We start from the raw sequence: 26,570 nt of genomic DNA, 5'->3' as shown, positions 1-26,570 counted from the left end.
CATCCACAATTATATCTTTGTTTAGTTTTGTCTCATCCTTTGTCCAGAGTCTGTGCAATACCAGCACCGGCTCGAGTTTTATTAGATCTGAAACAAAGGAGAGTCCCAACTCCACGTGACATATGCTCGCCGAGTTACCATTAGGGACAGATAATATATATTTTAAAAAAGAGTTTTCTACCTTTTGAATGGGGAGCAAATCAACAGGTCCCCAAACCCCAGTCCCATAGATTGCTGCTGAGACACACTTAGCTTTATATATTTTGATGAGCGCCTCCAGTAGTCTTTTTCCAAGTTTAATCGCAAAAGCGCTAAGGGCAGACGTAGTGCACAATAGTGCCAATTTTTTGGCCGCTACTGCCTGTGACCAGGAGTAATTATGGGCAAAAAGAATGCCCAAATATGTACATTTCTTAGTGATCCCTATCTTTTACCCAAACACAAACATAATTTTAGGTTTTTTGATGCTAGAGCCACAGCGCATAGTGAAAGTCTTAGAAGAATTAATTCTTAGACCTATCTCATACATAAATTTGGAAAAGCTGTCCAAAACCTTCTGCAGCCCTATACTGGTGCGGGACATCGGTACTGCATCATTTGTGTATAAAAGGGCTAGAATAGGTTGTCCTGCCACTTGGGCAAAATCATGATTATCTTTTAAAAGAGCCTCTTCCAAACCATTTACGTACAAGGTAAAAAGAAACGGAGCAAGGACACAACCTTGCCTGACTCTGCTTTTGATTGGGAAGGGAGCTAAAAGTTCACCCTGCAGGCCACAGCGCACTTGTGCGTTAGCATCACTATAAAAACGTTTACGAAAATAAATGATCTGTGAATCAACCCCCATCATATCTAAGATTGACCAAAGTTTATCATGGATCACACAATCAAATGCGGCTGTGAGGTCAACAAAAGCTAAAAATAGGTTCCCCGCCTTGGCCCTAGTATATTTTCTGACCTAAAGAGACAGGTTCAAGCCCTGCTCAACGGTACCTACACTGGCTCGAAACTTGTATTGTAGGTCTGACAGGACAGAGTTTTTCTACGCCCATACTTGGAGGTGTTCCAGTATTATTCTGCCTACTACTTTTGTGATAGCGTCTAATAATGAAATGGGCCTATAACATGTCTTGTCCTGTCTATCCCCCTTTTTAAAAATTGGGAAAATAGTTGATGCTACCCATGTGGGTGGGAAGTCTGCTTCACAGCTGGCATTTAAAACTTGCGTCAAGATAGGTTCCCATAGGGGAGAATTGAATTTAAACAAGTCAATTGGTGTCCCGTCGGGACCAGGAGACTTACCACCCTTACGTACAGACAGGGCCCGCTCTGCTTCATCCAATGTAAACATTGCGCTTTTGCTTGGGGGAGGGAGTTCATGTTACAAACATCCTGGTTGGGACTATCCATCAGAACAGAGTTGCCCATGCCCTGATAAACCTTGGTGAAATGATCAATCCATTGCTCCTCAGTTATTGCTATTTCAAGTGAAGGACTGTCCTCTTTATTCAGGAAAGGGGCCCTAACCACTTTCCAGAAGGCCGCGCTGTCATTAAACATAATCGCGGTAATTAATGCGTCCCAGAACTCCTTCTTGATAGTGGCCTTCCTTACCCTGAGTGCTAATTTATGTGCATCTCTGGCCACCTTTACTTCAGTGCTATTCCTTTGGATTTTATGTAATATCTTTTTTAGATGGTAAAGTGCTTGTGTACACCAGGGGTCAAACCAACCTTTATTGCGGCCCTTGGAATTACAACATTTGGTTAAGGATTCCCTAACAACATTTGTGATGGCTTGATATGAAGCTAATCATTTCCCTAGATGCCTACATATACATATAGTAGCCTTGGGTCTGTTCTTGCACTTGCGTGGATGTTTTTTGGGCTTTTCTCATTTCCCTTTTTCCCAGTGGATGGCTTTCTTGCCTATTCTTTGTCTCGCCTCTGGAAAAAAACTCTTAGGTATGTTCTGATTGGGTAAAAACCACCGCAATGGAGCGCACACCGCTAGCCTCTCCTCCGGATCGCCCCTCGGGATTCTGGTACTTGTAGTTCAGTAGTGGATCACCCAGGTGGGTGCAAGTCGGTACTTGTTGGACTGATGAATCTCTAGACCCGATACATGTCCCGGATTTTTGTATATCGCCCGAGACATGGCTCGGGTTTCGGGATAACTTCCCTCATCAGTAGAGAAAATGGTTTAGGGGTGGAGGAGAAGGCCGCCAAACAACAGTCAATGGCCTCGATGCCCGAACCGGCACGCAGGGCAGCATCCAGGAGCCCGTCGGCTCAAAGCTCAAGGGAGCCAATTAGTAAAAACCACCGCAATGGAGCGCACACCGCTAGCCCCTCCTCCGGATCGCCCCTCGGGATTCTGGTACTTGTAGTTCAGTAGTGGATCACCAAGGTGGGTGCAAGTTGGTACTTGTTGGACTGATGAATCTCTAGACCCGATACATGTCCCGGATTTTTGTGTATCGCCCGAGACATGGCTCGGGTTTCGGGATAACTTTCCTCATCAGTAGAGAAAATGGTTTAGGGGTGGAGGAGAAGGCCACCAAACAACAGTCAATGGCCTCGATGCCCGAACCGGCACGCAGGGCAGCATCCAGGAGCTCGTCGGCTCAAAGCTCAAGGGAGCCAATTAGTAAAAACCACCGCAATGGAGCGCACACCGCTAGCCCCTCCTCCGGATCGCCCCTCGGGATTCTGGTACTTGTAGTTCAGTAGTGGATCACCCAGGTGGGTGCAAGTCGGTACTTGTTGGACTGATGAATCTCTAGACCCGATACATGTCCCGGATTTTTGTGTATCGCCCGAGACATGGCTCGGGTTTCGGGATAACTTCCCTCATCAGTAGAGAAAATGGTTTAGGGGTGGAGGAGAAGGCCGCCAAACAACAGTCAATGGCCTCGATGCCCGAACCGGCACGCAGGGCAGCATCCAGGAGCCCGTCGGCCCAAAGCTCAAGGGAGCCAATTAGTAAAAACCACCGCAATGGAGCGCACACCGCTAGCCCCTCCTCCGGATCGCCCCTCGGGATTCTGGTACTTGTAGTTCAGTAGTGGATCACCCAGGTGGGTGCAAGTCGGTACTTGTTGGACTGATGAATCTCTAGACCTGATACATGTCCCGGATTTTTGTGTATCGCCCGAGACATGGCTCGGGTTTTGGGATAACTTCCCTCATCAGTAGAGAAAATGGTTTAGGGGTGGAGGAGAAGGCCGCCAAACAACAGTCAATGGCCTCGATGCCCGAACCGGCACGCAGGGCAGCATCCAGGAGCCCGTCGGCTCAAAGCTCAAGGGAGCCAATTAGTAAAAATTACCGCAATGGAGCGCACACCGCTAGCCCCTCCTCCGGATCGCCCCTTGGGATTCTGGTACTTGTAGTTCAGTAGTGGATCACCCAGGTGGGTGCAAGTCGGTACTTGTTGGACTGATGAATCTTCTGATTGGGTAATTTGTGTCCTCCCAGTGTTTACATTCAGGGAACTATTTTTTCTTTTTTTGTAGCACTCTATGGAAATGCATGTGTTATTGTGCTCTCTGCTTTTTGTGTGCTACTTCCTTCTTCGCACACTCGCCTTCACTTCGTTTTGCACTCCTGTCCATTGCTTCCTCTCAACCCTCCCTGTAAGTTTTCATTTTATAAATCCTCCCTCCTGTGCTACCCTGGCTGTCCAAGTTCACTGCTGACTGATTGGCTGCATTTAATTGCTCCTGATTTTCCCCATGTCTCCATTCCTCCCCACCCCTCCTAATGCCATTTTTTTTCTCTATTTTTTTTGTCTTGTTAGGAAGGAATGGCAACTACAGTTTGCTACTGGGTCACTCTTTTATGTTATCTGTGCTGAGCAGGTGTGAGTCTAGCCAAACCTGTTGCACAGAATGACTACTTGAAAACCCAGGTCTTCAGCTTCTTGCAAAATTCAAGAAGTGAGGAGGGGGCTCTCATGTGTAGTTACTTATCGTTCAACGAATTAGGAGCAATGAAGTAGATGGCTCAACCACGGGTGTTGGCTTTCTATGTGCATAGAAAATGTGCAAGATGAGCAGAGGCGTCTGGAATATTTATGAAAGCAGATTTCATTGTTGAGGTAGGCTGAGCCTGTTGTATGTACTGTCTTCGAAGTGTGGGTGAGGAGTTTGAATTGTGCCCATTTGTGTATGATGAGACAGTTGAGCGCCTTCAAGAGTGATGTGATCTAAGTGCCACATGTGAGGTTGACAGTGATTCTGGCAGCTGCGTTCTGAATGGTATGTATCCTTCTGGTGAATTATTTAGGTTTCAAAAAATTGTATTGCCATATTCTAGTACAATCATAAGGCACGCATGGCCACCTGTGACCACTAATTCAACCAAAGAGGAACTAACAACATTCTCCCTCTGACCCTTCATCCTCACCCCACAACACCACTTCACTGGAGAAAGATACAGAATATATTCAGCAGTCTTATTAAAGTTAAGTGCTGTCTTCAGCCGATATTCTATAGTGGGACAGTAACCCAGTGCTCTGAGGCAGTCGGACATGTAAGATCTATATTCGCTCAACTGAGGTAGTCCAGGATCGGGACCAACATGGCTATGAATTTATCCGAGGCATCCTGCATGGCACATACTATCTTCTCTTATGCAAGGAGTTGCCTTATCCTCAGTAACCACATGAAGGTATTGAGGTGGAGATCCCCCAGAGAGCCAGAATGGTATCTGTTGCTGCCAAGAAGGTGTGCAAGATCCTCTTTCCTTTGGGAGAGTGAAGTGGGTATGCAGCCTTTTGCTGCAGCCCCAGAATGATTTAGGTGGGAACTTTCTCCAAGGCACATCCTGTAATGTAGTTCCTATATTCCCAATAGGCTCTGCGCATTGGAATAACATGAACGATAGTTTAGACATAGGACTGAGGTCGACTAGGTCTCTACTGAATATGTTAGACTTAATTAGGTATGCCAGCTAGCTCAGAGGTCACTAGAAACTTTCTCGACTGAACAGGAAGGTGTTAACTTTCCTGAATAGAAAAGAAGGGATTAGTTTCTGACAACCACATAAACATGACAACTGTGCTCCCTCCAGAATAAGGAGTATATCTCCAGAGTCGCGGAAACAATAGAGAGCTATTTCACTCAGTCAATCGTGCATGCTTAGTTTCACCAGGAGTGCAGAGAAATAGAGAGACGGGCGTTTTCAATAAAAGTTGTTATTTATTGAGCAGTCCTCTTTCTCATGCAAGAGAAGTGAATTGCCACAATTGCAATACTTGTCATAAAGTAAAGTGCGTGCAGTAAAAGGAGTATTATGAAATAATACTGTAAAAGCATTGATATGTTTCTAAGCCATAAGATACTTAAAACGGATAAAATACATACAATGATAAAAGTTGACTAAACATACTCAACTGGTGTTTCTAAAATACGCCTACCCCGGTGTACCTAACCTAAGCCTAGTACGTGGGAAGGAGTAAGTGAGATGTAGTTTGAGTTAAGGTAGTTTTTGCCAAGAATCTGAATCAAGAATTCTCTAAGGATCTAATCAGCTCCGTACCTTGGTTATAGAATGAAAGAGGTCTTGTATCTCTCTCTCAGGACTCGATCTCCCAGCAACCCGCAAGGTTGACTGGAAACACTGGAGCTGGATTTCTCGGCAGGAGAAAAGACAGCGTCTCTTTCAGTGAGTCAATGGGAGGGTCGGCTTCCTTCGGCACTCGCTTCAGCTGGGCGTCGGGCAAGTAGATAGCCGATCTGATCCAAACCACCGTGTGTTTGCTTAAGGCAAATGCAGGTATATTTATACCTGGAAGGTGCCGAGTTTGACGTAAGGTTGGATATAAGACGTCACTAAGAACTTACAGTTCTTTCAGGACTCCAGAAGTTCTTGGACAAATCAAAACAAAAGCAGGGGGAATTCCCAGGCTGCTGGAGGGTTGGTTTGTTTAAAGAACGCGTTGAACTTTCTAGGAGTCTATGGGAGTAGCCTTACCGTATTTGGACTGTATTGGCTATGACTAAATATGGATATGATTCTTATGCCTTTATAAGGATATGATTTGTTATAACCACATAAGGGCATGAACCAGGAATATTTAAATAGGGTCCTAGATACGTTCACAACAATCCCTCGATTAAGGCGATCACTTGCATCTCCTCTTCCCAAAACTGATCCAGATGAGAGCAGGTCCACAGAATGTGGTAGAGTGTTCCTGTCTCCCTGCACCCCCTCCAGTAGCTCCCTGATTTAGTGATGTCCCTCCTCCGTAAGCATTCAGTTTATACTGCAACCTATTAAAGTTCTTGTATAGTGTCTCCCTTCCTTGTGCCTGTCTTGCAAAGTTGATCGTGTGCAAGTATATTGCACCCGATTGTTTATCATCCAGGGCAACCCCCGGGTCCTCTACCCACCTAGTCTGGTAAGTTGGGCATGTGCATGGGACATTCGTGTGTAGAGTCTAGTACATTTGGGCGACCAGGCGTCACAACTCTGTGTGGCCTGTAGTAACTGTTTGAAGTATGCAAGGGGTTGCGTTGCTGTGGATCCTTACCCCAGGTTCGAACACCCAATGTCTGATTTGAGAGAGTGAAATCTCTCTTGCTTAGGGGTCTGATATATCCATTTGATGTTGTCAAAATGACTAATGGTGCCATTGTGAAAAATATCTTGTTGCCAAAAAATAGCCTCTGTCAATCCAGGTGCAAAACCGCAACCTCTCTATCCCTAGGGTAAAGTCCCTTTTCCTGTGGATCGATGTTGAGGAGGACGGATACCCAGTGGCCCCCATGTATAGGGAGAGGTAGTCCCAAGCATCCAGGGTAGCCCATGTCACTGGCAAAATGTAGAAATTGCAGCCATGCTGAGATTTGGGCAGCCAGAGGACCTCTGCTAACAGTCTAGTTCTTTTGTTTTGGTCAATGAAGCACCATGGCTTGTCAGCCTCCTCACCGGGCTATTCCACTATGTACCTCACCTGTACCACCAGATAATAGAGGTGAATATTAGGAGCACCCAGCGCACTATGTTTTGGAGGTAGGGTGCTGGTTTGGTGTTTAAGCCTGGAGCGTCTGCATGAAGGGCTAGCAGATGCTTGCCAGCTGTTGGAGTTCCGTCTTATGTAGTGGTAAGGGGAGGACTTGAAACATATTTCAAATCTTAGGAAGGGCTGACATTTTAAAGAAGATATTTGTAGTAAAGAGGAGACAAATCCAAGTAGAAAATCCAGGGTTTATTGAGTTGCAGCACAGTACTTCCAGTCTCCAGGTAAAATCCAGTAAATCTGACTCTAGTACATTTCATAACAATACAATTCCAAAAGGAACTGCTCCACAGTGTGCATGTGCAACAACAAAGATACATTCTATTAAAAGGGAAATATGCATATGAATGGAATATAATAATAAAAGGGAAATATATGTAAATGAGAATACAACACATCTTTCCCCTAAAAGAAAATAAGTAACAACTCAAATTTACTAAATAAAAATTATACAAATGAATACACAATAGAACACCTTAACATGATTTCCCATAATTATTTCGATCCACTATTAGAGCACCTAGATGTGCACTTAGATACCCTTCTAACATTCGACCTCTTACCATCTTGTGTAACAATGCTATTGTGATAAACTTTCACAACCTTCATAGGTTTGCCAAACTTTGTCTCACCTTTGGTAACATAACCAGGTTTCCGATTTCTAACAACATCACCCGCCATAAATGCAGGTTGTTTGACTTTCATTCGAGAATCATAATCACATTTGCATTTGCTTTGTTTAAGCTCCACTTTCTCAGCAACATCCTTGACATTCACATCAACCATGCGATAACCAACACTCTTTTTAAACCACCAAGGACACAAATTAGATACAGGATCTCTACGCTTTAACAGACGGAAAGGTGAAACCTCTGTTGTGGCATGAGGCGTTATACGGTACAACCATAACTTTTCTTTCAATTTTTCTTTCCACATTTCCCCAAAACGTCCGTGCCCATAAGATATCTTGTTTGAGAACCCTATTATATCTCCCAACTTGTCCATTACCCTGCAGTTCATACACAGCAGTAGTACAATGTTTTATACGATATGAACGCAAGAATTCTGACATCTCCAAAGACTTGAACTGTACCCCGTTATCAGATACAACACTTTCTGGGAAACCTTCTCTTGAAAAAATCTCTCTCAAGAAAAGAATAACACTTTCAGTGTTAGGATGGGGTACAAGTTTGACCTCAGGCCACTTGGAATGATAATCTACAGCAACAATAGCAAATTTACACTCCTGTGGCAAAAAATTAAATGGACCAGCAATATCAATCCCTAATTTCTGCCATGGATGATCTGGCCATTTCACAGGAGTCAAAGGTGCTGGATCACACTTACACATTTTATCACTTTCAATACACTCAGGACACTCTCTAACAAACCTATCTACAAACCTATCAACTCCTGGCCACCAAAAATGTAACCTAATTAACCTTTTCATGGACGACATTCCCATGTGGCATTGATGACTCATTTGCAAAATAATACTCCTTACAGAGAATGGTGGAATACATTTTCCAGCTCTGAATAACAAATCTCCCTCGATGGCCAATTCATCAGCAACATTGAAAAAAGGCATAATTTCAGCAGCAATTTGATCCTTAGAAGGCCAACCCAAATTGACAAATTCTCTTACCTTACATAAGACAACTTCCTCACTCATGCTTTTCATCCACAAATCTTCCGAAATCATACTGAACTTCTCAGATAACTTTTGAGTTATACTGACCACCACTTCTTCATCTCCATCCCCATTGACACTGGGACACGGTAACCTTGACAAACAATCTGCAGTCACATTAAGTTTACCCGGCACATATTCTATGTCAAAATTGTATTCCTGCAGTCGCGACATCAATACGGCAATCCGAGCAGTTGCTCGTAAACCTCCACCTGGTGAGAGAATACTCACCAAAGGTTTATGATCAGTATGTATCAAGAACCTTGCACCCCAAATATAATTCCGGAAATGCTCAACTGCCCACACACATCCTAAAAATTCCTTTTCAATCACCGCGTACCGTCTCTCAGTAAGACTCAAAGACCTAGAAGCAAACGCAACATTCCAATCTTCTTTACCTGAACGTTGCGAAAGCACACATCCCAGACCATAAAGACTGTGTCTCTTTCAGTGCGTCAATGGGAGGATCGGCTTCCTTCGGCACTCGCATCAGCTGGGCGTCGGGCAAGTAGATTGCCGATCTGCTCCAAACCACCGTGTGTTTGCTTAAGGCAAATGCTGGTATATTTATACCTGGAAGGTGCCGAGTTTGACGTAACTTTGGATATAAGACGTCACTAAGAACTTACAGTTCTTTCAGGACTCCAGGAGTTCTTGGACAAATCAAAACAAAAGCAGGGGGAATTCCCGGGCTGCTGGAGGCTTGGTTTGTTTAAAGAACGCGTTGAACTTTCTAGGAGTCTATGGGTGTAGCCTTACCGTATTTGGACTGCATTGGCATTGACCATAAAGACTGACATCCACTGTTAAAACACACAACTTGTTTAAACAAAATGGTTTAAGTGTAGGAGCTGACCCCATATCAAGCTTAATACTGTCAAAAGCATTCTGTTGCCTAGTACCCCACACAAATTCTACATCCTTTCAAGTTAACTCCCTCAAGGGCTCCACTTTAGTTGCAAAACCAATGATGAACTTACTATAATACTCACAGAGTCCTAAAAATGATAGTAGTTTATCTTTGCAATCCGGCGCAAGAGCTTTCAATATAGCATCAACCAATGATTTCTTGGGGGCAACACCATCCTTAGAAACAGTATGTCCTAAATACTCTACAGTTTTTTTAAATAACTTACACTTCTTACTCTTAATGGTAAGACAAAACTTAGTCAACATTTTACACACACTTCTAAGATGTTCCATATGTATCTCATCACTCTTAGAAAACACAAGGATGTCATCCTGAAAACACTTCACATAGTTTCCCATGTCCTTAAATATATGATACATTGATCTCTGGAAAACTGAGGCTGCCGATGCTAATCCAAACGGCATCCGTTTGAACTGATACAAACCTTGAGGCGTAATGAATGCCGTGAGATGACGTGACTCCTCTGCCAATAGAACCTGGTGGTACGCAGACCTCAGATCCAAAGTAGAAAACACAACAGCCTCACCAAGCATACTCACCACTTCGTTAATATTCGGCAGCGGATGACAATCTACCACAATGTTAGCATTAAGAGCCCTCAAATCTATGCAGAGCCTTAGGGATTTATCGGGCTTGCGTGCCGAAACTACTGGGGAAACCCATTCTGAGGATTCTATCTCCTCTATAACATAATTTTTTAACATTTCATCAAGTGCACCACTCAACTCTTCTCTAACATTTAACGGTACAGGTCTAAGTTTTTGTACAATGGGTTCAGCTCATTGTTTGAGTTTGATAACATGAGTGAAGCCCCTTAACCTACCTAACTCTTCTGAAAATACATCAGGGAACTCACTGGATAGCAGCTTCCAAGCACTATCTTCCTCCACACACATAACTCTCTTATCCGAAACACAATCATCTTGCAAAACCATAACAGGATCTTTGCTACGTGGATTCAACATGATGTTAAGTTTGAATTGATCACGCCAACCTAGAACATTTACACCCTTTACAACAACATACAATTTGATGTAAGCAGATTTATCTTTAAAATAAATGGTGGAAGCAATGTAACCAATGAAATCTGTGTTAGAACCATTGAAACCATGTGCCATTACATCAGGAGGACATAAATCATTCTTGGCAATTTTGGATTCATACCTCTCATCAAAATACTCTTCCGTTATAATGGTCCAAGGAGACCCGGAATCAGCCATAAGCTCTAGTTCAACATCCTTAAATTTAACTACACATTTAGGAGAGTCTAAAACATCTTCCTCAAGTGACCCTAAACTCACTAAAGATACAATCATACCTCTTTCCTTGATGGATTCATCAGACACAACATGCTCACACCTGGATAAAGTGGACCCAAAATCCGTGTCTTCTCTCACACAAGAAACTTCCCCTTTTTTAAAATAAGTACTTTTGTCCCCAACCGTCTTCTTGTCTTCCCTGCAAGCTTTCGAAAAATGACCAATTCTCCCACACTTATTGCACTCTTTTCCTAATGCAGGACAAAACTTGAAGGAAGCTACATGATTGTAACTCCCACATCTGTAACATACAACACGATTGCGTGATACATTTCTATAAGTTAAAAAACTTTTTGTAACGTTGTTCATTGCACACACTTCTTCACTTAGTTTATCATTCTTCCCACCTCTACCACTCGTTTCTTCAATAGTTTTCATCCATTTGTTAGACTGCTCAAAAGCTTTAGCGGTGGAAATGTTTTCCAACAAAGTAGGATTACCTAAAATCCACAACTGTTCTTGTTTTTTTTTGCTTTTAACATTAACAATGATTTGATCTCTAATCATTTCGTCTGTCATTGCCCCGAAATTACACGAAACCACTAAAGCTCTTGAACCTGTTAAAAAATCATCAAAGGATTCATTTTCCTTCTGTGCTCTTGTATAAAATTTATAACGATTCAGAGCAATGCTTGTTGTGGGTTTAAAAAGCGTTTCTACACGAAGCATAGCTTTATCAAACACACCAGAGTCACCAGGCACAGGTGGTAGATTTCTAAATATAGCTTGCCCCTCAGATCCCAAACAGTGAAGAAAAATATTTTTCTTTCTCTCATTTCCCATTCTTTTCCCATCAATAGCTTTTAAATACGTTAAAAACTCCTCTTTCCATCTGTTCCAGGGAATGGGAGGATCACCCTTACTTTGCAAAAATTTTGAAGGAGGTTCAAACTGCATATTGTATGATTACAATTTAAGAAAGTATAGAATGTAGTTATAATAGAAGTTAGAATGAAATAATAGAAAGAATTTCAAAAGAAACAGTGTTAAAATGCATTCACTGATAGGTGTAAAATGACTACATTCAAATACAAAACAAACGATTTTTGAGTACACAAGCTGTGTACATCAGCGATGTAATCTCTTGTTGAAAATAATAACCAAAATCCACTGAAGGTGAAAAACGATAGTCAATGCTCCAAGGAAGACGAGTATAGATCGCAAAATGGTATTTAAAATGATCGTTGTCCCACGTCTTTAATTGTGCAGTACTCAATGTGCATAAATGTGCAAAGTTCTGTTCACAGTACCTTATACTTCAAAATCGCATCTGAAGCCAACCGCAGTGGAAAGAAAATGCGGTGCTTTCAACGTGATGTAAACAAATATGGCCGCTCCCACGTTATGCGAAGTGACATCTTAAGCGTGTAACATGATCACGCTTGGCAAAGACGACCGGCATCAACTGCAACCATGGCAACTTCACGCTCTTATCAGGTGCACGGCATCAACTGCAACCATGACAACTTCACGCTCTGATCAGGCGCACGGGAAGTTCGTCACGTGAGAACTCTTCGTTCGTCGCGTGTGTGCCGAAAACGTTGCAAAGGCAGTCAAAGGTAAACATTTGCTGAAATATCGTAAATCCCTTATTATAAAAGTCAGGAACTTCGTATTTTCAGAAAAAACACAGTACCTTGTCAGCATCAACTTCTAGTCAAACAGCGCCACAAATCCAGCGTAGTATGAAGTGAACACTCAGCTTAGGTACTTCAGCAGCTTAATAATTTTCCAATCTTCTCCTTACATCAACAGTATGTAACAGTATGTAACAGAATATGTTCAAGTCTTGTAGAACTATTAAATCTTCAATCTTCAAACCTCCAAACCAATTTTAAAAATGAAAAATAATCCAAAACTTTTCAAATTGGGTGTACCACACCTGTGCTGCTGCAGTAGTAGGTACCAGCCACCTTTGTCGCCAAATTTGTAGTAAAGAGGAGACAAATCCAAGTAGAAAATCCAGGGTTTATTGAGTTGCAGCACAGTACTTCCAGTCTCCAGGTAAAATCCAGTAAATCTGACTCTAGTACATTTTATAACAATACAATTCCAAAAGGAACTGCTCCACAGTGTGCATGTGCAACATCAAAGATACATTCTATTAAAAGAGAAATATGCATATGAATGGAATATAATATTAAAAGGGAAATATATGTAAATGAGAATACAACAATTATCCTCCCAAACCAAGGGATGGTGTGGAGGAGACAGGAGGCAGGTAGCTTTTTAAGGGAATGTCCTAGTAGTTTGATGTTAGCCCTTGTGCACATACATAGATTTTGTGTCAGGGTAACCCCCAGGTATGGAAGGGACTTGAACATCCACTGAAAAGGGGCCACCGCTTAGAGCCCGTGGAAGAGTGCACTACACCCAGATATCACCAGCCCCACTGATTTCCAAAGATTGATTTTCAGTCCTGCTAGCCTCCTATGCTCGTCCAAAATCAGTCAGAAGATTATCAAAGCCTGCTTGCTGCAGTTTGGACTTCATCATGTACTAGAGTACCCAATTGAATACTTTCTCAGCATCACCCCCTTGTGCCACTTCTTTCCTAGATCAATAATGTTTTAGACCTGTTTAGTGCTATCGCTGGTGGAGCGAGTGGGAACCTAACCCCCATCAGGCTTCATGAATTAGGTGCAGTTGACTACCCTCCATGCGAGTCACCAGAATTTTGGCTGGTCTATGCCCGGCTTGGCTATTAAGGAGATGTTGGCTTCCGCTAATGTGAGGACAGAATAGAGGATTGTGATAGCAAATTGTAAACCTTAATCAGCAGGGGGTGCGGGGGGAGGTTAAGAGGTGCATCATGTTTGTAGCGACCAGCAGTAAAATCGTACAGAATTATTTTTTCCATCATTTAAGGTATTTTGGGAGGGAAACAGCCCATAGATAGGCACGCTGAGCTCAGACCTCCAGCATGTCCGCCTAGTATAAAGCACTGTAGAACTTGTGAGGTGCTTTGGTCTTCTGCTTTTCTGATGTGCAGAGACTCCCACTGAGTTCTTTACCTCCCTAAAGTACACACTGGTCACCAAGGACTTTCTCCTTGAGGCCTTCCAGAACCTGAGGGATGAAATCCAGACAATTAAAATAGACATTTGTAGTGACCTCCAAGAGTTGCTGCAGAGGGGTCACAGACTTTGATGGCCACTTGGAGGATGTGGAGAAGGTTCTGAATGAACAGGTAGATGATTGTGACCAGCTCCAGCAACAGATGCAAGCTTTGGCACATCAATTTACACTACTTCAGGAAAAGTGCAAGGACTTAGAAAATAGGTCATGCCCGAATACCATTAGAATCTTGGGTGTATTGGTTGAGGTCCAGTCAGCGGATCTCCCCTCCTATGTCTAGGACCTGTTTGAGGCCATATTGAAAGAACTGGAGCACCTACGGTCTGGCTTGATTGGACACACGGAGTAGCTTCCAGGCACCTGAAGGACCATTCTTCCCCAGTTGTGCGCACAAGCATTTACTTCTTTGAGGACAAAGAGGCCCTCATCGCTAAGACTAAAGAGAGAGGGGCATGTCATGCTGTTGCTCTCCCAGGACCTCTCTCTGTGCACCTTAGTGAAATGTGGATCCTTCAGGCCTGATACAGACTTTCGGAGATCTCAAGGGGTCAGATACAGATGAGGGCACACATTATGCCTCATCTTTCTTTGGGAGTGCTAAGCCCGGACTCTTACCTCACAAGCGGCGTCAGCAAAGCTTCTGGGCTTTCCACTCCCGGAAGGGGTTTCGATCCAGCCCACAGCCCATGGGGAGGCTCTGTAGCCAAAAGCATGGACCTTGGTCTGACGTAGACACAGGGCGGGCAAGCATGATAACAGAGAGATTGGGATGAGCAAGGAGAAGCTCCTTTCATTTTTGTGACAGGCCATTGGAGAGATCACAGAGCCCTCACAGGAGGAGGCCTCTGCAGCCCATTAAAACAACACCATCCAGTGCCCTTGCGGGCCAACCTACATAATGTCCCAGTCCAACGACACCAGAGGTTTTTCTCTATGTTTATTTCCTGGAGCCAAAAGGCCGGCAGAGCACTACAGGTGCCGACAACAGCTAGTAACCACTTTAGGCTCACATACACTGCTCCCTAGGGTACAAGACATCTCTCAGGAACCGATATGACTATTTCAGAGCATGGTCCAGTGCATAATGCTTTTGCTTTGCCGGCCTCCAACCAGGAGCACAGACCAGAGTCATGGCGGTTGAATAATTACCTCCTGCGAGACCCAGTGGCAGGGAACAAAGTAACGACAGCTGAGCAGGAATATTTAAAATGACACCACATCAGGGATATGTATCCCTAAGTGGTATGGGACGCCCTGAAGGCGGTTATTTGCGGAGTCTTCATCAAGGAGGCCGCCCGCCTCGGATGCACAAGGGAGCTGGAATTGATCCACTTAAGGGACGACCTTGCCCAGGTAGAAAGCAAACACAAGGCACACCCCTTTGAGAAACTTTGGAGCATCACAGCCCTTGGCAGGCAAATCTGTACCTTGGAATAGGATAAGGCCAATTATGTCCTGGGCAGCACCGAGGCTCAATTCTATGACTTGGCAACAAAGGGGAATCTCTCCTCACCATTAACCAGAGGCACAATTCCTCTGGATCAGGGGCTGCGTATTGGGCTGCTGGTCAAGTGCAGGTCAGCACAATGTCTGCTGGAATAGCCCCTTCATGGATCTGCCCTTCTTCACCTTGCCCCATTTCATGTCGCAGTGTAGGCAGTCTCAATGTGTTCTGGGTTCCTGGAAGCTGGAAAGATGGCTGTTGGTCGGGTCCCACCTGGTCCCTCAGTAGTTCCCCCAGCTGGAGTCCATGGGGTGTCTTTCATGTGTAGGCTTGTGGGACTTCTGTGTGTCAGGGAGGTCTGTAGGAGGTGAAAGGCTTGGGCCCTCCATCTGCTCAGGTACTAGGGTTTATTAATGCCACTCCCAGAGGACACTACAACCCTCTCCTCATCTGAGCACTGCCTCTAGCTCACCGGAACCAAGAGTTCAGCCGTTGTCATGTCGCTGTGTAGTCCAAGCCATGGTGTATACAAAAAGGGGCGTCAAGGGCTTGAATTCAGCTGTCAGAGAGGCCCACCTGGTCTTTTTGGAGAGGCCCATCTGCTCTTTAGTCGGCTGGAGTCTATGGGGATTTCCACACATATGCTGGGCAGTGGATGTTTCATCTACAGAGGGGTCCACAGGAGGAGCGACAAGAACCCCTCGTCCATGTAGGTGAAAAGGTTTGATGATGTTCCTTCCCGCAGGTGGCCCTGTAGCTCACTCCTCGTTTCAGAGTCATCAAAAGCAGGGCCATCGCTATGCTCCCTAGCGGGGAATTCTGTCTCTATCTCGCCCCTCTGCGGATATTGTTTAACCCCGGACGTAGTGTGCGTACCGGGGCTACGCGGAGGTCCACAGATTTGCTAACAAACTCCGTGGAGCTCTGCTCCGCTATGCTGCCCGCTTCTACCCCCCTATTGAAAAGTAAGTTTACAGGAATTAATTTTTGCAAGTAATGCTCATGCCGGGCGCACGCGCATGCACAGTTTTCTGAAGCATTACCCGTATGGCGAGGCAGAGGAGGACAGCCCGGGGACGCCGCAGTAAAGAGGTAAGTGGTTTTAAGTTTATTTTTTATTCCTGTAAACTTACTTCTTAATAGGGGGTGAAGGCGGGGGCAGGCCAATTCCGCTCCTCTGCGGAGTCTGCAGAGATTTGCCTTCTGCGTGTTCTCTGCGGAACGCAGAGAAGGCAAATCTCCGCACACTCCGTGGGTGGAGCGGAGGTGTCTGCCCAGGGTTCGTATTGTTGAGGGTATCTGTCAGGACCAGAGGGCACTCTCAGCAAGCAGGGCAGGTTTCAATGATGACCTGGCCCCACAGTGAAATCCAAATGCTGACCGGGTGGCTCCAGCTTGTGCAGGCCGTCTGATGCTCTCCCTGAGTAACCCGCTAGTGAGTTCCCTGTGTAGTCCCTTCACTATGGGGTGTCTCAGAGTGGCCTAGAAGCGTCACTCGTGCCTTCGCTGCCACCGGAGGTCTTATGCGTTGTGTGTGGGCCACAGGAATACTATGTACCGGGCCTTGTTGTACTTGGAAGGGGGCTGATAGGAGACCCAGGCCGGTGCTCCGGGTGCAGGCATCTGCCAAATATGGCATCAAGCCACGCCCGATTAGTTTTTTGTTGATCCTGCCAGAGGGTGCCTCTAGCTTGTAACGAGTGTGACAGTTTTCCAGGTGCTGATTGATGGCCATTTGAACATTTTCCTCAGCATCTTTAGGGTAGAGAAGCATGAGGAAGTGACGGTGTTGACTCGGGCAGTCATACGGAGTTTGCTGTCGATGACGATCTTGAGATTCTTGGCTTGGGTGGTGAGTGTCTGTCCTAGCTCTGCTGATGACCTGGAGGAGTCCCTCTATGAAGTGCCTTTCCCAAAGTTCACCATTTTGGTCTTGTTGGTGTTCTGCTTCAGACAGCTGGTCTTCATCCATTCGACGATTTCAATCATGCAGGCATTGAAATTGATCCGGTTACTGGGCTTCTTGTCCATGTAGGAGAGAAAAAATTGGGTTGACTGCGAAGCCACTGCTTGCACCGTTGCTCGAGAGCACTGCTCGTAAGTTACACCACGGACCCTCCTCATGCCGCACCGCAAACTTAGCCCACCGACGCCAGCGCCATCGACTCCAGTTCGTCAGTCGGGAACAGTGCTCTAGCAATGACAACGCCGCTGCATGCACTGTGACATGCCAGGACCGCAATGAGCACCGCATTACTTTGCACCGCAACCCTGGTCTCACCGATGCCGCTGGACAACCTTCACCGAGCCTCTGCCTGTACCGTGACCTGAGGGCACCGCACGCCGCACCACTGCACATCGCACCACAGCCCGAATGCCTGTCCCGACGACTCCTGCACCGACGTCCGGAACCGACGCCTGTGGACACTGGCCTTACGGGGCTCATCGAGAGGTCGCTGATGCCCTGCATTTCTAAAGGTACTGTTTTTCAGGTCTTCCTGACACCGTAGCTGGCCCGCGACGCCTCGGTCAGCCAGAATTGTTTGAATTTGTTGTTCATGATGCCGTAATAGCCCCAGACAGAGTGATCGACTTCAAGGAACGGAATTTCAAGTCTATTTTGATTACTGAAGATTTCTGAGAACTGTAAGGTGGACTTTTATCATTTTTGGTCTTGTTTTAGATATGTAAAAATATTGGATATTTTTTTAACTGGTGTGGTATCATTTTGTTGTGCCTTCACTACATTACTGTTGGTTATGTGCAAATTCTTTAAACACTGCCCCTAAGATAAACCTGACTGCTTGTGCAAAGATACCAAGGGGGACTAGGAAGAAGGGTCCCTACTTGACAAACTAGGGAACCCCATTTCTAACAATGCCACATTGTGCAGGAAGGTGCAGTTGGTGCTCTGAGAACAGCTATCTGCATGTCCGGCTCTTCTGACAGACCGCTGCCATAGACAACCACAGCATCGCTCACTAGACCAGGATTTAACTCCTAATTTGTCGGTCGGCAGCACCACGGAGCATTGCCCCATCTTCTGTAGAACCGCCAAAGTGGTAATAAGGTCCTTTGAAAACTTAGAAAACGTATGTAATCTTAGAATTACAGAAAATAAGTACTAATGCTTGGTTAAGGCATGGCCTCTCCTGCTGCTTTAGGCGGGCTGGTGGCATATGTAGTTGCAGAGCTGCAGCAGCGCTATTTCACCCCCTTAGACCGAGATAAGTTGTTGATGTCACAGAGACCTTCCAGTATGTACTGCCTTAGGTTGGAAATGTAGCAACATTTACTGGCATATCTAAAATTAACTACAGAAAATAACATACAAAAGCTACACAACAGTACAATCAAAATATAAAAGAGCAGAAAACAGTCAAAAGAGAACTGAACACAAAAATCCCAGTAAAATACAACAATAGTACAATGCAAGGGTTGCAGCACAAAAACATAGCAGCACAAAAAAGCAGTGGAACACTTTATCACCACAACAAAATGCTTAAAAAGCTAATTTAAACAAACGACATTGTCACCTATTATCACTTCTGTTTTCATAATATGGTGGTAAAAGATCTTTAGAGCAAGTACAGTCTGAACTTAACACTAAGGCAATGTACTTGTGCTAATCAGAAATGTTTTGTGATTTGGCCCACACCCCTTAATCTCTACACTGATGAGATTGTTGAAGCATTCGTTCCAGACACGATTATCACAACCAGTATTCCTCAGTGTGAAGTGAAAGTAATTTTGGTAATGCTGTTTGCTTCCTGTATAGTACCAGACAGACCTGAGATGGAAACAAAAGAAGTAAAGATCAAGAATAAAACAATCAAGTGGAAGAAACTATCTGACTGTAACGGAGTGATTCAAGGTTACCAGGTATTCCCTTCTTTGTGGGTTCAGCTGTTTATTTATTTTCTACTTTCTTTCTTTTATTTTTTCTTTCTTTGTTCATTTCTATATTTAATTCTCGGTGTTTCTTTCTTTCTTCCTCTGTTACTTTCTTTTTTACTCCTTGGATGCTCTTCTTTAAATTCCCTTTCTTTATTTCGTATTGTCACCTCAGTGTAATGTTTTCTTGGGGGTGCTGTAACGTTCGTTTCCTCAATAATATGCTGGAAGCTGATTGAGGGTTTAACAGGTATTTATTTATAATGATTTCAACAGTTATAGGGAGCGCCGGCCAGCGCTGCCGGTATTAGCCTTCCTCAGCGCCTTAACCCTGGATGCGCGCGCAGCGCGCCAACATGACCCCCGCACGTCACGTCTACGTGACGTGCGTAAACTAGAATGCGCACTCTACATATCTCCCCTTTTTTATCAAACTTTACTGAGTCACTTACAGTTCATTGTCCAATTCGAAATCTCGATATCTGGAGGGTCTTACCACCTGCCTTCCACTCCTTGTGACCCTGACGGGGTTCTCCATAGTCTCTTGGCCCTGCATCTCAAGGCCTACTGCTCCTTCACTCACGGCTCCATCTTCATTCATGCTTCTCTCCAACCTGTCCCTTTCTATTCCTTGACTTCCGTTCTCTTCTTCCTCTTCACTCTCTGTTCCGGCTCTTACTCCGCCTTGCTGCTCACAGGCATCTTGCCTCCTCTCCACGTCCGAACCTTCCTTGTCTTCCCAGTCGGTTCCCTGTTGCTCCCAGCCCAAAACCTTGTTGCACCTGGCCATGCGGTCCTGGGACCACACATTCCCATCGCTCAGCAGGGCCGCTCGATCATACACTTCCACAACTTGCATCGGCTTGCTGTACTTGCTGTCTCCTTTCTTCTGTAGAGTGGCCAACTTTACTCTTACCCACTCTCCTTTCTCCAGGCCTGTACCTTTGACATTTCTTCGTTTGTTGTAGTGGTTGCTGTAAATTGTCTGTGCTCTTTCCAGGTTGGCCCGCACCACTGCAGGGGACCATTCACTGGTGATGAGCTTTTCCTTCCAAATCCTGTTGTCGTGCGTGAATGGTTCACGTCCTCTCAATATTTGGAATGGGCTATACCCCGTGCCAGTGGGGGTTATTCTGTAGGCCCATACCATGTTCTCTAGCGCCTTCTCCCAGTTCTGTTCACTTGATATGGCTGCTTGTATGGCTCCCATCACTACTCTGTTAAATCTCTCCACTAAGCCGTTACCGGCCGGTTGGTAGATTGCTGTGTGTTTGACAGTGATGCCATTTCTTTGCATGAACTTGTTCCACTTTTCTGACGTGAACTGGGGCCCATTGTCACTCAAGATCGATTTTGGTATTCCTTCCCTAGTGAAAGTCTCTGACAGAAACTTAATGATGTTCTCCGTGTCCATGGACTCATCTACTCTCAACTCCGGCCACTTTGAATATCGATCCATGAGTACACACACATATTTCTGCGTGCCTTGGTCATCTAGGACCGGTCCCAAAATGTCTACAGATAGTTCTTCCCACGGATTTGAAGGAGGATCGAACTTCCCTATCGCTGGCCTCAAAGGTTTTAAGGTCTTGTCCGCCCGTTGACATTGTGGACATTCCCTGACATGCCTTTCAGCCCTTATGTCCATGCCTGGCCACCAGTAATTTTGTTTTGCTCTTGCCTTGAGTTTCCCTATGCCCAGGTGTCCCTCATGTAGCAAGTCCAACAGTTTTGAGGTGAGGTTCCTTGGGGGGATCACCTTATCTCCCCTGTACAGGAATATCCCTTTGTCTCCTACCGACAGTTCTTCCCGCACTTCAAAGTACGGCTTGAGGCTAGCCCTCACGTTTCTTTTGTCCGGCCATCCTTGTACGATATGCCCTTTCACTTCCTTCATGTCGATGTCCTCTTCGTATGACTCTGCCCATTCTTGTTGACTGATTAGTTTCTCTTGGTCTTCTATCAGAGCTACCAACTCCCCGCTGCCAGCAGGGTCGTCCTCTCCTGGCTCCATGGCGGCTGCCCTACTCAGGTAATCCGCTACTCGGTCCCGGTTCCCGGGAATGTACTCCACGTCGTACCTGAACTCGAGTAACTTTAGAGACATTTTGGATATCCTGGGAGTGGCACTGGCGTGTCCGCTCGAGGTTAGCACCTTCACCAAAGGCTTGTGATCTGTTTTGAGTAGAAAGCGTGTTCCCCACAGAAATTGCCGGAATCTCGCCATGGCCCATACGACCGCCAGCATCTCCTTCTCAATCACGCTGTATTTGCTCTCCGTATCTGTCAATGCTCTGGACGCAAAACTGATGGTCTCCATTTCCCCTCTTCCTCTGTCTTGCATAAGTACAGCGCCCAGGCCCTTGTCGCTGGCATCAGTCGTTAGTTTTTTTTTTTTTTTTTCATAAGCTTTTATTCGATATGCAAGATATTTTATAAGCACACTTACAATACAATCATTTTCAATTACAAAAAGCATCACTTAAAGAAGTCAGTATAAAAAAGACATTTAAAATGGATAAAAGGACAAAGGTGTCCGATAATAAATTAGCTGAAACAGAATTAAATCGCTACTGACAATCTCTTACAACGAATAAGCCAAAACTGTTTTAAAAATGTTGCTGTTCCGCATACAATTGGGGGGGATGTGTCCGTGGTTAGGATGCGTAAAGCTGCTAAATGGCTACGTATACCCATATTTCGGCAAAGAGGCTTCAACCAGATACTCCTGGGCCTTGCATAGTCCGGGCATTCAAACAGGACATGTGCAACGGACTCTATCTTGCTCGGGCAACAAGCACAATTGGGGGACATACGGGCAGCTGAACTCCAGTTTGATACCAGAGCACCAAGAGGAAGGGATCCAACTCTAAATTTAAAATAAAGCGCTCGGTCAAAGGGAAGGGTAATTAAATCCAAATAGGGCTCAAATACCACAATGTCTTTAAATAGTAAAAAGGCGGCAGTAGACTTGCAGTGGTTCGAGTTTGTAATTAGGTGCTCAGCAGCCCATTTCCAGAAAAGGGCCTTTACAACCTCTTTCGGAGGGGCTGAACGTGATGACCAGTAGTCCCCCAGACCAATTTTCTCCATAAGTTTTTTAGTGTCTCTTAGCCATCTTATTTTTGCCCAGCCCCCCAGGCACATTATTTCCCCCAAGCCATCAGCGTAAGATTTTAACTCTTCACCCCTCCAAATTCGTGTCCATAAAAGGAGAGGGCGAAGCAGAGCTTGATCTTTGATGCTTTTGCAGCCTGTGTCCAACAACACTGGTACTGATGGAGTGCTCAGGGGGATGGCAATAATTGATTTCAATAGCTTACTCTCCGCTGTCGCCAGAGCATCCAATCGGCAGTGGCCCCACAGTTCTGCCCCGTACAAGGCTGATGACACTACCTTGGCCTTGTAAATTTCGATTACAGGGGTGAGCGATCTCCTCGGTGAGGCCCGGAACTCCCTCATAAGAGCTCCTCCTACTCTCTTATGGTTGAGGACCATTTTGTCTATATGGTTTTCGGCTGGTTCTTGTTGGAGATATTCTACCACCCCGTTCACATAAAGTGAAAATAGCGTGGGCACCAGGACGCAGCCCTGTCTTACACCCCTAGACACCGGTATTTTCTCAGTGACCTCTCCATTTTTACCCCAGCGGACCTGTGCAAAGGTATTGGCATGGAGGCTAGTGAGGAGGGACAAGATATAAGGGGGTAATCCCAACTCATAAAGTACCCTCCATAGTTCTTCCCGGGGGACTAGGTCAAAGGCAGTCTTCAGGTCTATAAAGGCCAAATAAAGACTACCCTTGCCTAGTTCCACCACCTTCCACCCCAAAAGTGCCAACCTGAACACCTGCTCTATTGTCCCCATTCCTGCCCGAAAACCTGCCTGAAAGTCCGATAGGATTTTATTCTCCTCCACCCAATGGAGGATCCTTCCGAGTATAGCTTTACCAGCTATCTTTTGGGTGGAGTCTATCAGGCTTATTGGGCGGTAGTTCCCCGGGGTTTCCCTACACCCTTTTTTATAAATCGGGACCACCACCGCCCCTTTCCACGATTCTGGCACTGCTCCTCCCATCATGATGTCGTTGAGGAGAGCAGCAATCACCCTTCCCCATTCCACTGGGTATGCCCTCATAAGATCCCCCGGAAGGCCGTCTGGACCCGCTGCCTTGCGGGGAGCTACCCACCCAATAACCCCTTCAATTTCTAAGGGAGTGAAGAGATCGTAAGCGTGCGGTTCTGTTACTAGTGTGAGGTTCAACCCAGCATTCAGATCTCCTTCTGGAGGGAGGTATAAAGCCCCAAAATGTTTTACCCAGTTTTGAGGCGGAATGTTGCAGGGTCTCATAGCTGCAGCGGGTTTATTCCGTGAACCTATAAGGTTCCAGAAAGCCCTGGTGTCCCTACTTTTACTAGCTTGGAGCAGGTCTTCCCAGAACTTGTCTTCCCACTCCCTCCTAGCAATTTTGAGAGATTTGTTGTAGGCCTTCCTTGCATCCTGTATATCACTAGGGGATTTATGCTTTACTGCCTCAACTAAATTTGCCTTATGAACCCTACATGATTGGGTATACCAGCCATCGTCTAATTTTTTAGATCTTTTATTACCCGACTTACTAGAGTGTAAGGTGAACACATTAGTCAGGGCCTCTACCAGGGAGACATAGAGCCCACTCGCTCTACCCACCCCTTCTAGAGGGGACCCAAGGGTTGTCACTGCATGGTTTAAGAGAGATGAAATTTCCCCTACCCTTGCCTCAGAGAGGACCAATTTCGCCCACTTTATTCTTCTACCGCAGAGGGAGACTTCAGACTCATCGGGGGGTGCAGGTACCGGGATAATATTTTCCTTCCCTCTAGGACGCCACCACTGGTCCATGCTTAGGGAAAGCGAGTTGTGGTCGCTTTCAGTCGCAGGGACCACCAGCATGTCCCTTACATGGGTCCATAAGCATACATCTATTAGCAGATAATCGATCTTAGAGGTGTGTCCCGGTCTATTATACGTGTGGGCCCCCCCCCCTGTCCGAGGTTGTCCTCCCGTTGGCTGCCCTTAAATTAAATTCGAGACTCAGGGAATATAACTGGAGCGCCACTTCTGACCACCTCCTGATCGGAGAAATTTCCAATACAGGGATCCCCAATCTAGCATCCTCCTCGTCTTGGTCAAGGGCAACGTCCGAGCCCAAAGGCTCGAAAGTACAATTCATGTCGCCTGCAACCAAGGTGCACATCTTGTGTGGGGTATTTTTTAGGATGGTCTCAAGTAAAGAAATTACAGGAGACTTTCTCCCACCCTTGGTCCCACGGGCATAAACGTTATAGATATTTAAAACCAGTCTCCCCCTGAGGTCTGTTAAGGTAATGTTTTGGATATCCGGGCAGGCTGTAGGAAACTCCTCTACTCTGCAGTCTAGAGAGGCAGCAACCCAAATGAGAAGGCCGCCCGAAGGGCCGCCCTCTCCCTGTTTCCGAAATTTGGGCGGAGACAGAATAAGAGGAGTATCCCACCCTATGGGCCGGCACCAAGCTCCATGTCTCTTGAAAAATACATACAGAGTGCTCATCAACCCAAGCAGTAAAATCTGGTAGAGCCAGCTTTCTTGCAATCCCTGCAACATTCCAGCTGAAAACCTTAAAAGCTAGGTCCGTCACAGCTGGAATGTCACTGGGTGCAAGAATATCCCCGTCTGTGGTCCTCATCAAAGATATCTGAGGGGAGCAAGGACCTTTGAGACTAACTTTAGAGGCTAGCATCCCGCTAGTTGAGAGGATTGGGGTGGGCAAATCTCCTGGTGGGTCAACTCTACTCCCAAATTCCAGTCAGTGGCACCTTGGTGCCCACAAGTAATTCACCCTTGTGCCTCCCATTGTCCCTGTCCAATGTGTCTCCCCATTTTGACAGAAATCAGGGGAGATTACGCTTTCTCCAGTTAAGCTAACAGGTTGCCTGGGTAAAAATAGGATAAGTCTACCACTTTAGCCCCTGGTGCCCCCATATTTTTAATGGGAGTACAGATAGAGGGCACTACTCTAGGGTCTTGGAAATTTATAATTATGCAATCCCCTTCCTGAGTTTTTTTTCCCTGCCCTACCCACCCCACTCTACGGACACTTAAAATAATCCCATCTACGTCCAAGGGAATAGGCTTGTTTGCCTTCAGCCAATGGATACACTTGTTCTTAAGTGATTGGTAGTTTTCCATCTGGCCTTCCTTTAGAGGGGGGACATTTACCATGACTGCAACAAAGGGTTGACAGTCTGGCGGGAGGTTTACTGGAGGAATCCGACGCACTGGATTTCTAGGGGCTGATAGAGTGGAAGCTGGAGCTGTAGGTTGGGATATAGGTCTGAAGGTTTTCCCTATCACTAAACCTTGAGCTTTAGAGTATGTACCAGCCGTTTGGGTTTCTTTCGCTTTGCCGCTAACTGTCTGTGGCTGCTTTTGTGGGATAGGCTTGGGCTTATTTATAGCAGGCTCCAAGTGTACCGGTGACCCCTTATGATTTGGCCCTGCTTTGGGATGGGGGGAAGGTTTAGGGGCTGGAATTAATATACTGTTAGAGCCAACCTTATTTAAACAGTTTGGGTGCTTAAGGTCTCTCTGTGGTGGTGGTTCATTCCCCTTTGCACCCTTGTCCTGGTTTTCACTCGCTCTAGCTAGTTGCTTAATTGTAGTTTTGAGTGAGAGGAACCCGTCAAGGGTTGATTGCTCTAATTTGTCTATCCTCGCCCCCAGACCCTTAACCTGTGTTAATAGGGGCCTCAAGAGACTGTTTACCTTCTCAAGGATGTTTTCAATGGTTGCAGAGTCAGTGAGGTTAGAAACATTAGAGGTATTGTCGTCTATGCGTGGGCCCACAGGGGGGACCACATCAACCCCTTCTATGTCAACTTCACTCTCTGGAGACCGGGCCCTTGTGTTTCTCATACCTTGTCCAGAGTGCCTTCTTGCTCTTTGATAAAGAGCGGCCTGCCTAACAAGCCTACCCTTTTTGCGTTTTCTTGCCTTTTTATTTGTAAGCCTATTGTCCTGCCTAGTTTCGGGAGTTTGGGTCGTTGGAGACACTCCGTCTGGGACCCCTTGTGATGTAACTATTATGGGGATAGGTGATTTTGGAGAAAGAGGGACGCTTATGGCTGCACTTAGGGATTTAAATGTTGCAGATGGAAACAAGGTACTAA

The 26,570-nt window shown here is 45.6% G+C and overlaps 1 protein-coding gene across 1 annotated transcript in view; it reads left to right on the top strand.

Annotated features, from left to right (window-relative positions):
* The window catches only part of LOC144819260 (receptor-type tyrosine-protein phosphatase kappa-like), an 880,755-nt gene that overhangs the window by 669,508 nt on the left and 184,677 nt on the right, over positions 1-26,570 (top strand). Inside the window, exon 5 of the mRNA XM_078677229.1 lies at positions 19,267-19,370. Coding sequence (XP_078533355.1) covers positions 19,267-19,370 — 104 coding nt within the window. The remainder of the gene's footprint in view (positions 1-19,266; positions 19,371-26,570) is intronic.

The sequence above is a fragment of the Lissotriton helveticus genome, chromosome 2_1 (assembly GCF_964261635.1).
Source record: "Lissotriton helveticus chromosome 2_1, aLisHel1.1, whole genome shotgun sequence".
NCBI classification, from domain to species: Eukaryota; Metazoa; Chordata; class Amphibia; order Caudata; family Salamandridae; genus Lissotriton; species Lissotriton helveticus.
The sequence above is the reverse complement of the archived record's forward strand: the minus strand, read 5'-3'. Positions and strand labels throughout refer to the sequence as shown.